This window comes from Nymphaea colorata, chromosome 5, assembly GCF_008831285.2.
Source record: "Nymphaea colorata isolate Beijing-Zhang1983 chromosome 5, ASM883128v2, whole genome shotgun sequence".
NCBI lineage: Eukaryota > Viridiplantae > Streptophyta > Magnoliopsida > Nymphaeales > Nymphaeaceae > Nymphaea > Nymphaea colorata.
The window spans coordinates 7,712,198-7,726,766 of NC_045142.1; the positions used below are offsets into that span (position 1 = coordinate 7,712,198).

At 40.5% G+C, this 14,569-nt stretch overlaps 1 protein-coding gene across 3 annotated transcripts; it reads left to right on the forward strand.

Moving 5' to 3' along the window:
• The first annotated feature begins 576 nt into the window (after nt 1-576).
• On the forward strand, nt 577-6,049 carry LOC116254731 (protein NRT1/ PTR FAMILY 2.7-like). 3 transcript variants are annotated; one of them, XM_050077949.1, is made up of 4 exons: nt 577-743; nt 825-1,093; nt 3,629-4,167; nt 5,066-6,049. In XM_050077949.1, the coding sequence occupies exons 1-4, from the start codon at nt 614-616 to the stop codon at nt 5,904-5,906; spliced, it is 1,779 nt and encodes a 592-aa protein (XP_049933906.1). In that variant the 5' UTR covers nt 577-613; the 3' UTR covers nt 5,907-6,049. The 3 variants fall into 3 exon arrangements, with proteins under 3 accessions (XP_049933906.1, XP_049933907.1, XP_031486140.1); XM_050077950.1 differs by having other exon boundaries at nt 5,078-6,049; XM_031630280.2 differs by having other exon boundaries at nt 825-1,042.
• Nucleotides 6,050-14,569: the final 8,520 nt, after the last annotated feature.

A 14,569-nucleotide genomic window follows, 5' to 3' on the forward strand; every position in this document is an offset into this window, starting at 1 on the left:
ACTAAGTACAAAATAGGTAGGGTTTAAATTGAGAAAGTTGATGACCCCACTTTTCCGTCTATCCCTAAGGTGCCAGACTTGATTTTGATGACTTAGGTAACAGTAATATTATATTTCAACTTGCATATTGGTACTCTCAGTCTTCCATATTGATGCCCCGGGTCCTTTATTGAACCGTTGGGATTGCTCAAATAAACAAAAATACCCTTTTATAAAACAAGTTATTAACCCATGACACTTGAATGGGCCACCTACAATGGTTAACAAATGTGAAAAAAAAAGATAAAGAAACCCTAGATGCAGTGCTGGAGAGCTCGTTGCTTCCTAATTCATTTAGAAAGAGAAGTTTACTTGATTCTCGGCCTATTTAAAACTGGTTTCGGTAGAAGCAGCCTGAATAGTGACAACTTCTTCATACTTTTTACAAACATTTCACAATTTTTTATTATTAATTATTTCTTAAAGAAATGAATTTTGGAATATATTTGACCGATAAAAGCAACCTAACGGTCCAAGCTCGAACAGTTTGTGCATATCCTGAGGCCCGGTGGACCTTATAATTAGTTGCACTCCGGCAGCAACCAAGCACCATCTTCCAGCCTGTGTCTTGAAAATGGCGACGTTGTCTCCTGAGCTCTCCGGCAGGCGTAGCTCGCTCTCCGGCGAACTTCCCGGCAGCACTGATTCGTCGATGCGATCTAAACGGAGAAAGGGAGGGTGGGTCACCTTCCCCTTCATCATAGGTGAGCTCAGTTCATCTTCATTGGCTCATATATAGTTGCTATTCTGCTACATACTAACGGGGGATGCCGCCATTAAAACAGGAAGTTCCACGCTGTTGGGCCTCGCTACGTATGGCGCAGCTGCCAACCTTATAGTCTATCTGGTTCAGGAATTCAACGTCAGCCGGATCGCAGCGGTGCAGATCTTCAACATAGTCAATGGATGTGGAGCCATTTCGCCGCTTGTCGGCGGCATCATCTCCGACTCCTTCGCTGGTTGCTTCTCTGTTATTTTGGCAGCCTCCATCATTTCTTTCCTGGTTCGTTCCTGCCCTTCCTGTATTTCTTTGGCAAGACGAGCTAACAGCCAAGTAATGGTCCTCCCCGAATGTTCAGAATAATTAATTTTTTGACTGATTTTTTCCTGAATATTTCTTGTTGCACAAAAAATATATATATGTTTTTGGTGGGTCTTCTTTTTACTAAGGTAGGCTGATTATTAATTTTTTAATTTCTTTCGGTACAATGAGCAGTCCATTGAACCAGCTTAAGATATATAACTAAAATGTGCCGTTTGTTAAATAGAAGACACCCTTCTCATAAGGGCGAAAGTAAAACGAAAAAGGAAAAAAATCCTTCATAAAATTATGAAAAGAAGCTTTTAGGAGAACATGAAAACATGTCAACTCATGTTAGCCACTGCCCCTTCCAAGACAAAGAAGAAAACAACTTCTCAAGGCTTTTAACCCAACTTTCCGAGAATTGAGTGTCCAATAATATGACAAATTTAGACTGCCTTATCTACCAACATTCTTAAGAATAGCATAAGCATATGTCAGTAAGTTTTAACCCAACTCAATCAGTCTTTCCCTTTTTTTTAGCACGACTTTTTGGAGTTTTCCCAGTTCCAGTGGAATCAATACTGCAAAATATTATATACTAATTGATCCAAATTATGATAAGGACATCATGTCTAAACGTAGCCTTAAGTGATGGGGGGCAAATAATTCGAGCCAGTGACTGTACGCGACGGTCACGGGTTCAAGTGGCATGGACACCTACATTTTGTACTAGAGAGTAAAAGAGAAGTACATGATAGTTCATCTTTTTGTTTCGTTCCTATATTGCATATAAAAAAGAACCTGTACTTCTCATTTGAGGGAACAACCTGTAATTCATAATTCAGAGATAAGACGAAATACTCCATCTACTCACCTATGACATCCTGTTAAATGCAAAAGTTGGTATCTACTTACACCAAAACTAAAAAAATGAAAATGGTAGGGCTGAACCATGATCAATAGTATTCCCATCAAAGTTAAACACAGGTGGCAAGAGTTAGGTCAGGCCATCAAAGCTAAACACACGTGAAAAGAGTTAGGTAAGGGGTCGGGGTCATATTCGGACAAGCTTTATTAAGAAGAGACTTGGACTGTGGTGGAACAATGTAGTTCTCCGACCTTTACCCTTTATAAGATGTCACATTCATTTGGTATTCATAAGGAGGGTGCTTTAGTAAATTTGAGTACACAACACCCCCACCTTTTTTTTTTTTTTTTTTTTGGACGGATCCCTAAAAGATCATTCCCTTCCACTTGATTTCTCCAGCCGCTTGGATGCACCCTAATGCAATTGTGTTTAGGGCTGCACAACGAGCGGAGCCTACTTGGGCTCGACTCACTCGAAAAAACTCAGCTTTTGATAAACTTGTTTATAAATTATTCGAGTTCAAGCTTACAAAGATACTCGAAATGATAAATGAGTCGAGTTCGAGTTTCGAGAACTCAACACATTTATACTCGACTCGCAAACTAGTACTCTATGTAATACTACCAAAACCGGTCACTGGTTTTAACTTTTAGGGTAAAAACAAATTTTCGCAAGTTACACGAGTTAACGCCTAAATGAGTTAAATCGGTTAAGCACTCGATTTTGTGTAGTCGAATAGAGCTCGAGCTTGCTACAAGAAGCTCGACTTGAGTTTGAGTTTTTTGAGCCGAGTCTTGCTCGAGCTGGCCAAGATCGAGCTGGACTCGGCTCATGTGCAGCCCTAATTGTGTTGACTTAGATACGTGAGATGGTAGATCATTCTGGATGATTTCAGCTTCATTTATATATATATATTCACGTTTTAAACTAATTCAGCTTTCAAGAATTATTTACCTTATGAAAGTAATAATTTGAGGTTACGTTTGATAACGGTAAAAATATGCTATTGTTCCATGATCTTGCCCTCAAAAATTAAAGTAGATTTATAGAAGGCTGAAACATTCTATTCTGTGAAGCAGTCTCAATTTTTTATGTAGGTACATGGAACAGCTGTTGTTAAGCAACCCGTAAAAATAAATTCAAAAGAATATGTTGTTAAAAAAGTATATCTAAAATAGGTATAGGAACTTGATCCAAATGTGGGTCTCCAAGAAACTCACTGTCAGACATACTTTAACTTAAAGGTGAGAAAAGGTGAGAAGGACTGACAACAAATAGTGCCAGTAGCTGAGCTACCTTGGGGCACGAGGAAATACCTTTTTGTCGATGTTTTATAAATATCACGAGATTTTCCTTTCAAAAAGCGTATGTTTTGGCAATAAATACTGCCCACATGACTTGCCAAAATGGTGTGTATATATATATATATATATATATATATATATCTTAAGGATTGCATTTTGCATGCTTATTTGATTAATTTGAAGCAAGGTGTGAGTCATCATCTGTTAAGGTTCAGTTTGATGAAAACATGTACAAACAAATGGAGACCTCGGTGGGCTAGGATGGACAGAAGGCAAGGGATGATAGGATCATGTGCCGTGGCCTAATGCACCAAGCATGTTGCAATATGACAGAAATGGCTTTGCCTTGTACACGAAAAGTTGATTCATTTGCTTGAATGTTGCATGCAACAGGGACTCGTTCCAATGACCTTGACTGCAATATTACAGTCCCTTAGGCCACCACCATGTACTTCATTAAGCAACTCATGCAAACCGCCTTCGGCTTTTCAGTATGCAATCCTTTATGCTTCACTGGCTCTCGTCTGTGTGGGCATCGGCGGCTCGCGGTTCACAATGACCACATTTGGCGCAAACCAATTTGATGATCCAAAGAGGCAGGAAACCTTCATTAACTGGTTTTTCATGGCATTCTCCGTTGCAATGATCCTGGCCAGCACAGTTGTTGTTTTTGTGCAAGACACTGTTGGGTGGGGTTGGGGGTACGGGATATGCCTAGCAGCCAATGTGATCAGTATTGTCATCTTACTCATTGGCAAATGGTACTACAAAGAAGTGAAGCCTCAAGGGAGTCCATTCACTGGCATTGCTCGATTGGTAATTGCCGCGATTCGAAAGCGAAAAGTGGCGTTGTCGAAAAATGTGAGCGATTACTTCTACCAAGATGATCAGATGAACACAAAGCAAATGTGCCAAGTGACTTCAAAGTTCAGGCAAGATTTTTCTCCCCTAAATTCCATAAACATGACGTTCTCTTTCCTATGAATAGGCTAATGGAATAACATGGCAAGCGTGAAACAATATACATCCAAACCAAATGAGCATGTTAGTGCTCCTCATATATAACCATTATGACTTTTGAAGTATGTACATACAACACAAAAATTGGCCTGAACATATATACGCTTACCAAAAGATGTAAGTTTATATATACGCTTCAATAGGCCTGGACATGAATAGAGTTCAAACCGACTTGAGCCAGCTTGAACTCGGGCTGAGCACCGTAAGCTATAACTCGAGCTCGAGCTTAAAAAGCTCAAATTCAACTTGGTTAAGCTTGAGCCAAGATTGGGCTTGAGCTTACTCGAGCTGGCTACCCTGTGCCGGTCAATATAAATTTTTTTTGTAACCTGAATGACGACCAAGGGACTTAAAACATGACCTTAGGTTTGTAAACGATATAAAAACCCCCACTTGAAGTAGCTTTATTTCCGAAGCATATTATATGTGTTCTCATCACGATATGTGGGCTTAATTGAGTTCAAACAAGCGGGCTTGCTTATCTCGAACTCAACTTGTTTACTTGACCAAGTTCATAACTTGACTCGAAAATAACTCGTTAACTAAAAGAGTGGAGCATAAACAAGTCGAGTTTAACAAGTGAGTTCGAGGCATGCTCAAGTAAGCTGGACTCATGGAACACTCTTAGTCTCTTAGGCTTCAATACGAACACAGTGTTTCTTTTTAATATGTGGTTTAAACTTATATAGCTCGTACAATTTCAGTGCAACTCAATTACTTGCAAAGGTAATATCATGCTCAGATCGTTGGGCTTAGCTTTTTGGTTTTTGTGTAGCTTAACTTTTATGTCCTTCGTACTTAATAATGCAGTTGTCTAAACAGAGCAGCCATAATAACAGAAGGGGACACTCACTCAGATGGGTCACTAGCAAAGCATTGGAGATTATGCACTACTCAGCAGGTAGAAGACCTCAAGAGCATTATCAACATACTCCCACTTTGGTCCAGCAGCATATTCCTCAGTACACCTATTGGAGTCCAATCCAGCTTGACCATTCTCCAGGCCCTCACCATGGACCGCCACCTGGGTGCCCACTTCAAAATTCCGGCCAGTTCATTCCCCGTGTTTGCCCTTTTAGCCGGATCATTTTTCATTGCATTCCTGAACCTTGTTGTATACCCACTTTGTCGCAAACTATTGGGGTGGTCGCCTACACTCCTCCTTCGGATCGGCGCCGGCCATGTGCTAAACATCACCAGCATGGTTGCCTCGGCTCTAGTGGAGGCAAGGCGACTTCATGTAGTTCACAGTCATAATCTCACAAAGCAGAAGGATTATGCAATTGTGCCCATGTCTGCCCTTTGGCTTGTGGCTCCACTAGTAATCGTCGGTGCGGGCGAAGCGTGCCACCTTCCCGGCCAAGTGAGTCTCTATTATGAAGACTTTCCTACGTCTCTGAAGGGCACGGCAACAGCACTGATGTCTGTGATAATTGCAGTTGCATTTTACCTAACTGCTGCTATAGTGAATGCAGTGAAGAAATCGACTGTTTGGTTACCTAATGACATTAACTATGGGAGAGTGGACAATGTGTTCTGGATGCTTGCAGTGGTGGGAACTTTGAACTTTTGCTACTTCATTTTATGTGCTAAGTGGTATAGGAAGCAGCCGTCCAAGTGTATACTTGAAGGACTCCTTTCCATAAACTAGAGGGTTTGGTTTTAAGATGACACTAGTTGATGAAATGACCACAAAGAGGCGAATTATGTTTTGTACAACTCTTTCTCCACTGCAACAGTCAATAAGTCGATACAAAGCTTATCTAAGAAGAAAAATAAGCAAACTGTTGCTTGAGTATGAAAATAAAATGTGTTTTTCCCGTTCTGTGATAGACTACGAAAACAACCTTCTGGTTTATTTTGCTGCAGCTTGTTTTTCAAGAGAAATTTGAATTAAAATGATGTTTGCAATAGAATGTTAAGTGTGTTCTTGCTAAAGTTAAGGCTCATCATATCCGGGGATGTTGTGTACTTTGGTTATACGACTTATCATTACCTTTGTCGGACAGAAGTATATTGTTTTCATCCTAATATAGGTATGCACGCATGAGTGACTTGAAGTCCCTGTATCCATATATCAACCACTGAATCCATCTTACTGCAAGAATGTAATTTGTTAAAAGCCTGCCCCTCTTTGTCTTATGTGATAAACAAGAGTTTGAGTAAGAAAAAAGGCATCATTGTTATCCTTCCGGCAATTCCGTTTGTGAAGGATTGCCTTTTAGCACCCTAATTATAATCTATGAGTTTTCTTGTGGTTTTAGACATGGGCCTCGATTTTTTTTTTTTTTACACTCCCAAGTCCGAAACAAACACCTAATTTTCGATTGCCGATGTCATCATGCTGAAGGAAATGATGGTGATGTCCTTTGTATTTGCATATTTAGTGAACAACTTCTAACTTAGAAAGAGCAGTCCTGAAAAGAATAATATTCGTTCACAACTTTCAACATGTTAGCATCTAACTGATTAATGCTCCTTTCTACCAATTTGTCAATAAGAAACATATGACTGTATTTTGAATTATGGGCAAAAGGTAGATGGTCATAATGGAAAAGTCCTTATATTTCCTTTCTATAGTAGATCACATGAATTTTGGGGCTGTTCGCTTCTAAACAAACAATAATCAGTCAAATGTAAGTGGCCACACATATATATGAGGGCGATTTTGTGTTAGGGACATAAGAGGGAAGTGTGTCTTATGCTGCCTTTCCCATTTACACATTCCGGGGCAGGCCGATCTTAGGCTTGCCCAGGCATGTGTAATTTTTTGTTTTTATTTTTTGGTGGTGGTGTGTGTGGGTGTATTTGTTGCCTTTCATTCTCGCAACTTCTATCTGTACATTTTTTTCGTTTGCTAGCTTTCAACCATATCCTTTCTTCCAAATTTATATTGGTTTAACTGCTTAAAATTTAAGAAAAGTAGCATGCGCTCGTAAATTAATTCACATACAAAGCTTCGTATGGAAAGTACTTCTAATCATACTTAAAAAAAAAAAAAAAAACTAGTTTGCAAATATTCAACTTAAAAAAATGAAAGTTTGACTCCTCTCGCCCTCTCTTATGGACAAAGGTAACAAGCGATGTCGTGAAGAAAAACCTAAAAGGACAATGACGGATGGCCCACTGCCTCTCGGGCTATGGAACAGAGCTAGACACTAATGGGTCAGTGTGTTGAAACTCCAGAGAATTCCCCCATGGATGGTCTCCTGGCAGCAAACATAGAAATGACAGATTAGTGGAACCATTCAGATTTGCAGCAACAGTAAACTTTTCTAGATGAGCATCCCGTCCTGGAATGGAGGACTACATTTTTGAATCCCTGCTGTTAGCCCAAATTTTATGTGATTGGAACCGGAAGATTCCTAATCCGTGTTGCAGCAGAAAATGAATTGCGGCTGGTTCTCAGGAAGAGAGCGTGCATGGCAAGTAGGTAGACGCATGCTCATAGCAAGCATACGGTACCTGAGCAAAATATTGTAAGATCATTTGGTGGGCCGGTATATGTCTATGAGAAATTTCAGACATTATGGCTGTCTTAACATGAATATCCGCTTAAGTGATTGCATTTTGGGATATAACGTTATTTTAGATGGTATGGGGTAATTTTGAAATGTATAAATACCGGTATGGAATTACGGACTCTTTGATGGGTGGAATCCGTAATTGTCCTTTATTATAAAATGGTAGTGGTCCCTGGGGTCGCGCAATAGTTGCCTGAAACGTTGGTTTCTAGGGTTTTCCTCTTCCCCATCTGAGAGAGACATCAAGCGCGCCGCACGTATCCTGAAAGACCCTGTTGTGATCTTCCCGTGCACCAGTTCAGATGGATTCAGGTATGCTTCAGCTTCAGTTTAAGGTTTCGTTTATTTCAATAATTTAGTGTGAGCATGATCCTGTTTTAGGGTATATACGTTTGGTTTTGTATATGCGTTATGGGGAGAAATCCGAACATTTGGTATCAGAGCCCATGTTCTTTGTTAAATCGTTGAATTTTTGGTTGAATTTTGTGCGTTGTTCCTTTCCAATCTTCTTCTTTCTTTATTCGTTTGCAACAAAAATTTCTGGAAAAGAGGCGACGGCCTCCATCACGTGGGCGATGGAAGCCATCTGGCTTCCATCGGCATCCGGAGATAGAAACAGAGGGAGGGGCGATAGCCGGTGAGGTCACTGTCGCCGGAGGGGACAGTGTGACCCACCGGCTGTCGAGCCTTCGGCGTGGGCGACGGAAGCCGTCGGGCTTCCGGCGTGGGCGACGGAAGCCGTCGGGCTTCCGGCGTGGGCGACAGCCGTCGGGCTTCCGTCGCAGCCACGAAAGAGGAAGAAGAACGAAAGGGGACGGGTGGGAAGGCGACGGCAGGGAGGGGCAGTAGGTTTCAGGCCGTCCAGGCGGGCGTCGGCCGGCCGTTGGGCGACGGCTGACCTCCCTGTCCTGGCACGACCCGCCGGTAGCCACCCACGTCGTTGGGTGGCCTGCCGGTGGTTTTCCCGCTGCTTTTTGCAACCGCCCGACAATCTGAAAGGGCAGGATAAACAAGAGGGGAAACCGGCCAGAATCGACCGGTTTCCGGCGGGTGTCGGCCGGCCGACGTCCGGCGACGCTGGCGGCACCCTCCGGCTGCCACCCATGATGTTGCATGGCCCGTCGGTGGAGACGACGCCCGCGACCGCTCAAGCGGTCGAGCGGGCGGGTCGGCCCGGGTCGAGTCTTGACAGACCCGATCCGGATCCATCAGCTTTAAAAAAAAAAAAAATTTCGTCTGCTGCCCGCCCGCGCCTCTGTGTTTAAAGTTTTTCGGACCAGGTCGGGTCCTGTCGGCCCCGACCCATATCCACACGGCCTGTTTTTTTAAGACAGAACCGGTTCATTCAGTTTTAGAACCGTTTCGTTCATTTTGGAACCGATTCGAACCCTCTTCAGACCGGTTCTTACAGTTTTTGAACTGATTTTAGCCAATTTTGACCGGTTCAGTGGGTTTCAGAACCGATACGGTCTATTTTTTGACTGGTTTGTCCAATTTTTAGACCGGTCCAGCCCTATTTAGCGCCATGTAGGTGTTTTAGTTGTGGTTTAAGAACGATACGGGCCATTTTAAGGCCGATTCAGTGGTTCTTGACCCGCTTAAGCGCATTTTTTGGGTACCGGTTTATAAATGTTGGACACTTTTGGGCCCCTTTTATTGGATCATTTTAGTTTTGGATTCAATATAGGGCAAATTTGTATGTAAATTTTAATTCATGTATCATGTTTTGCATGTTATTAAAATTGTGTATGTGCTTTAGATGAATGTTTAGATTATGAATTTGATCTTTGGCCATGTCTGTTGTTTGAAATGAGTAAGTTTGTACTTTATGTCGCCAAAGTGACCTTTGTTGTATGAATTTGCCTGTTTTGAACATTGGATGATAATATACTTGATTCATGCGGGCAATGATCAACCCAAAGGAGGATTGTTGTTTGGTCAGGTTTAAGTATAGAGGGCAATGAATATGTGATAATTTTTCAGGTTTCCATGTGAATAGCGAGTCAATCCAAAGATAGGCTCGTTGTTTGACAGGATTAATTATCTATATTCATTGTTGACCAAGAATGCCACTTGCAGTTCATATTTCAATCCAAAGATTGGATATTAGCGTTGCACCGGTACCTTGTGATGGGTTTTGGGCCATTGTGTTTAAATTCATTTATATTTGTTATTTCATCTTTGTACATGTATTGATTGTGAGCATGCTTTGGTTTGTTCTTTGTACAGTGAGTTCTGCTTTCATGATATTTGCAAATTTGAGTACTATTACTGAGATGAATGATTCGATTTTTATAAGTAAGAAAAGAAAGACTGTTATAGAAGTTACCGTTGACCAATCATCCGTTAAGAAACAGAAGAAGCATAAGGAATACCTTTTAGGCTGCTTCTTTTGTAAGGGTAAAGGTCATATAAAGAAGGATTGTACTAAGTTTCACGCATGGCGTGAAAAGAATGGTACACTTCTCACTTTGGTTTGTTCGGAGGTTAATTTAACTTCAGTATCCGGAAACACTTGGTGGGTAGATTCAGGTGCTACTACTCACATAAGTGTCTCTATGCAAGGCTGCCTAAATTGTCGAACGCCAAATGATGCTGAAAGATTCATCTATGTGGGCGATGGCAAGAAGGCAAAAGTTGAAGCCATAGCAGATTTTCGGTTATTGTAAAAGACTAGTTGTTATTTGAATTTGACAGAAACTTATGTGGTGCTGTCTTTTAGACGAAATTTAGTTTCTATTTCCTCATTGGACAAATTTGGTTACTATTGTTCATTTGGAGGAAATAAATTCAAGTTGTTTCTGCACTCAAATTTGATCGCCACTGGTTCTTTATCTAGTAGCGATAACCTCTATTTGCTTGATACAGTTGCTTCATATCATGAGACCTTGCATGTTACGTCCAGTGGTACTAAAAGACAATTAGCCAATGAGAATTATGCTATGTTATAGCATAGGCGCTTAGGACATATCTCTGAAAAGAGAATAAAAAGGCTTATGTCAAATGGAATTTTTGGGTCCCTTGATTTTGCAGACTTTAATGTTTGCATTGAATGTATAAAGGGAAAACGAATAAACATTAAGAAAACAGGTGCAAGTAGAGCTTCAGACATCTTAGAACTGATTCATACGGATGTTTGTGGTCCATTCCCTACGGCTTGTTGGAATGAACAACAATATTTTATCACGTTCATAGACGATTATTCTCGTTATGGCTACCTGTATTTGATTCATGAGAAGTCTCAATCCTTAGACGTTTTCAAATCATTTAAAGTCGAAGTTGAGAATCAATTAGGCAAAATGATTAAAGCCGTTAGATCTGACCGTGGTGGTGAATACTATGGTAGATTTGATGGATCAGGTGAACAACGTCCAGGCCTTTCGCTAAGTACCTAGAGGAATGCGGTATAATCCCTCAATACACCATGCCGTGTTCTCCGAGAATCTATGGTGTAGCTGAGAGATGAAACAGGACTCTTATGGATATGGTAAGGAGTATGATTAATTATTCTACCTTACCAGAGTCCCTCTGGGGAGAGGCATTAAAGACTGCAACTTATATTCTAAATAGAGTGTCATAAAAAACAGTACCAAAAACTCCATATGAATTCTGAGCAGGCAAAACGCCTAGTATGAGACATTTTCATATTTGGGGATGTCTAGCTGAAGCAAGACCATATAGGCCAAGCGAAAGAAAACTGGACTCTAAGACGGTTAGCTGTTACTTTGTTGGGTATTCTGAAAGGTCAAGGGGTTATAAGTTTTATAATACATCCAGTAAGTCTTTCTTTGAAACGGAAAATGCCCATTTCTTTGAAGATATTGAGTTTGGGGGAGGTGATCAGGTTAGAAACATTGCCTTTGATGAGGGGCCTGAGTCCACTCATACAGGTGTTGTAAGCAATAGTCAGGTATTCATTCCTGCAATTGTTTCATCAACATATTCAGAAGAAGACAATATTGTCGATCTCCCTACTGAAGAACAAACTCAACAACCTCAAGAAAATCAATTAGAAGTGCCACTGAGGAGATCCATTAGAGAGAGGAGAAATATAATTTCAAATGATTTTGTCTATCTCCAAGAACATGATGTTGATATGGGCTTAATGGAAGATGATCCTATTAACTTCCAGCAAGCAATAAAGAGTTCTAAATCTCATAAGTGGATGGATACCATGAGTGAGGAAATAAAGTTCATGATGGACAATGACGTATGGGATGTTGTTCCCTTGCCTGAAGGTATGAAACCCATTAGTTGTAAATGGATATTTAAAACCAAGAGGGATTCATTAGGAAACATCGAAAGGTATAAGGCACGTCTTGTTGCAAAGGGCTTTACTCAAAAGGAAGGCATTGATTATACAGAGACTTTCTCTCCAGTTTCGTCGAAAGACTCTTTCAAGACCATAATGGCACTTGTGGCTCATTTTGACTTAGAGCTGCATCAGATGGATGTTAAGACAGCGTTTCTAAATAGAGACATTGATGAAACGATATATATGGTGCAACCAGAAAACTTTGCTTCAGGAAATGCAAAGAAAATGGTTTGCAAACATAAGAAATCCATCTATGGGCTAAAGCAAGCTTCCCGTCAGTGGTATTACAAATTTCATCAAGCTGTAGTTTCATTTGGCTTTGAGACCAATATGGTTGATGAATGTGTGTACCATAAGTTCAGTAGGGGTAAATTTATTTTTCTGGTTCTATATGTCGATGATATATTGCTGGCAAGTAATGATGTGGGCACATTACATGAAACTAAGAAATTTTTGTCATCAAAGTTTGACATGAAGGATCTTGGTTGTGCATCTTTTGCATGAGGAATCCAAATATTTCGAGATCGTTCTCGGGGTATTCTTGGATTATCACAAAAGACCTACATTGATAAGGTGCTTCAGCGATATGGCATGAAGGATTGTAAACATAGAGATACTCCAATTGCTAAAGGAGACAAGTTTAGTCTCAAACAGTGCTGTAAAAGTGAAATCGAATATAAGGAAATGGAAAGGATTCCCTATTCGTCTGTTGTGGGAAGCCTTATGTATGCTCAGGTTTGTACTCGTCCGGATATTGCATTTATCGTGGGAATGTTAGACAGATATTTAAGTAATCCAGGTATGGATCATTGGAAAGCAGCCAAAAGAGTATTGAGATACTTACAAAGAACAAAAGATTTTATGTTCACATACAAGAAGTCAGACCAGTTGGAGATCATTGGGTATTCAGATTCTGACTTTACTGGGTGCCAAGACAGTCGCAAGTCTACTTCAGGCTATGTATTTCTGTTGGCTGGAGGAGTTATATCCTGGAAAAGTGTCAAACAGACACTTGTAGCTACTTCAACTATGGCAGCAGAATTCATAGCATGTTACGAGGCATCCAATCATGCATTGTGGTTGCGGAATTTTGTCACGGGGTTGCACATTATAAATGGTGTAGAAAGACCACTAAGGTTATTGTGTGACAATAATTCAGCAGTTATGTACTCTAATAACAGCCGCAGTTTGTCAAAGTCGAAGCACATCGACATAAAGTTTTTGGCTGTTAAAGAGAGGATACAGAATGGTCATGTGTCTTTAGAGCACATTGGGACAAACTCTATGATTGCGGATCCGCTTACTAAGGGTTTAACACCTAAGGTCTTTCACGAACATGTTGTTCATATGGGGGTGTTATCCTTGGATGATGTGCTAGTTTAGTGGGAGTTTGTATTTTGTTTGCTCTTATGTATGGACACATATTCAGTTTTTTACAGAATAAAGTTTGAAGTTCTTTGTTTCCATTTTGTGTTCATGTGTTTGTGTTTTGATCTCCATAAGGTTTTAAAGTTGGATCAGTTGAGAATAGACATGTTGTAATCACATTGCATGTAATTCTCATGCTATACATCCATATCAGATCTATGTCATTGGCTATGTTAACATTTGTGATCATTGAAGGTTTAGTTAATTTTGATATAGCGAAAGCCGCTTTGGTTCTGTATTGATATGATCATGGACGAGATTGGTGAAATGACGTTTAATAACACAGCAATTATGAGCTCCTAAGGTTTTGTGCAATGTCTGAATATATAAAGACATATTTGTCCCAAGTGGGAGATTGTAAGATCATTTGGTGGGCCGGCATATGTCTATGAAGAATTTCAGACATTATGGCTGTCTTAACGTGAATATCCGCTTAAGTTATTACATTTTGGGATATTACGTCATTTTAGATGGTATGGGGTAATTTTGAAATGTATAGATACCGGTATGGAATTACGGACTCTTTGATGGGTGGAATTCGTTTATTTCAATGATTTAGCGTGAGCATGATCCTGTTTTAGGGTATATACGTTTGATTTTGTATATGCGTTATGGGGAGAAATCCGAACAAATATACCTTTTCGTTCGACAATAGCAAGGGTGCTACGACCACGGGGAACATTGTGGAAGAAGACCCATGTACCAAAATATGGTGAAAATTGTGTTATACTCGAACACGGATCGATGTCCCTGTTGGTTTCTCTCCTAAGCCACAAGTATCTACTAGATTGGGTGGAAATAGGTTATTATAATAGGAGATTCACTATGAGGCATGCATCTTTTTTGCAGATGATACACTCAGGCGTTACCTGTCAGTGAAAGCAATGAGGAAAGATGAGATGACGATGCTCTACCCTGTCGAAGGCAGAAACCACTGTTTTCAAAGGGAAAGGGCCTCTTGGAAACATGGATGTAAGGTCTAGCAAGACACCCAATCAGAAAACAAGAGACCTAGCCAAGGAGGGTAGAAGGAATATGAAGTTTGTA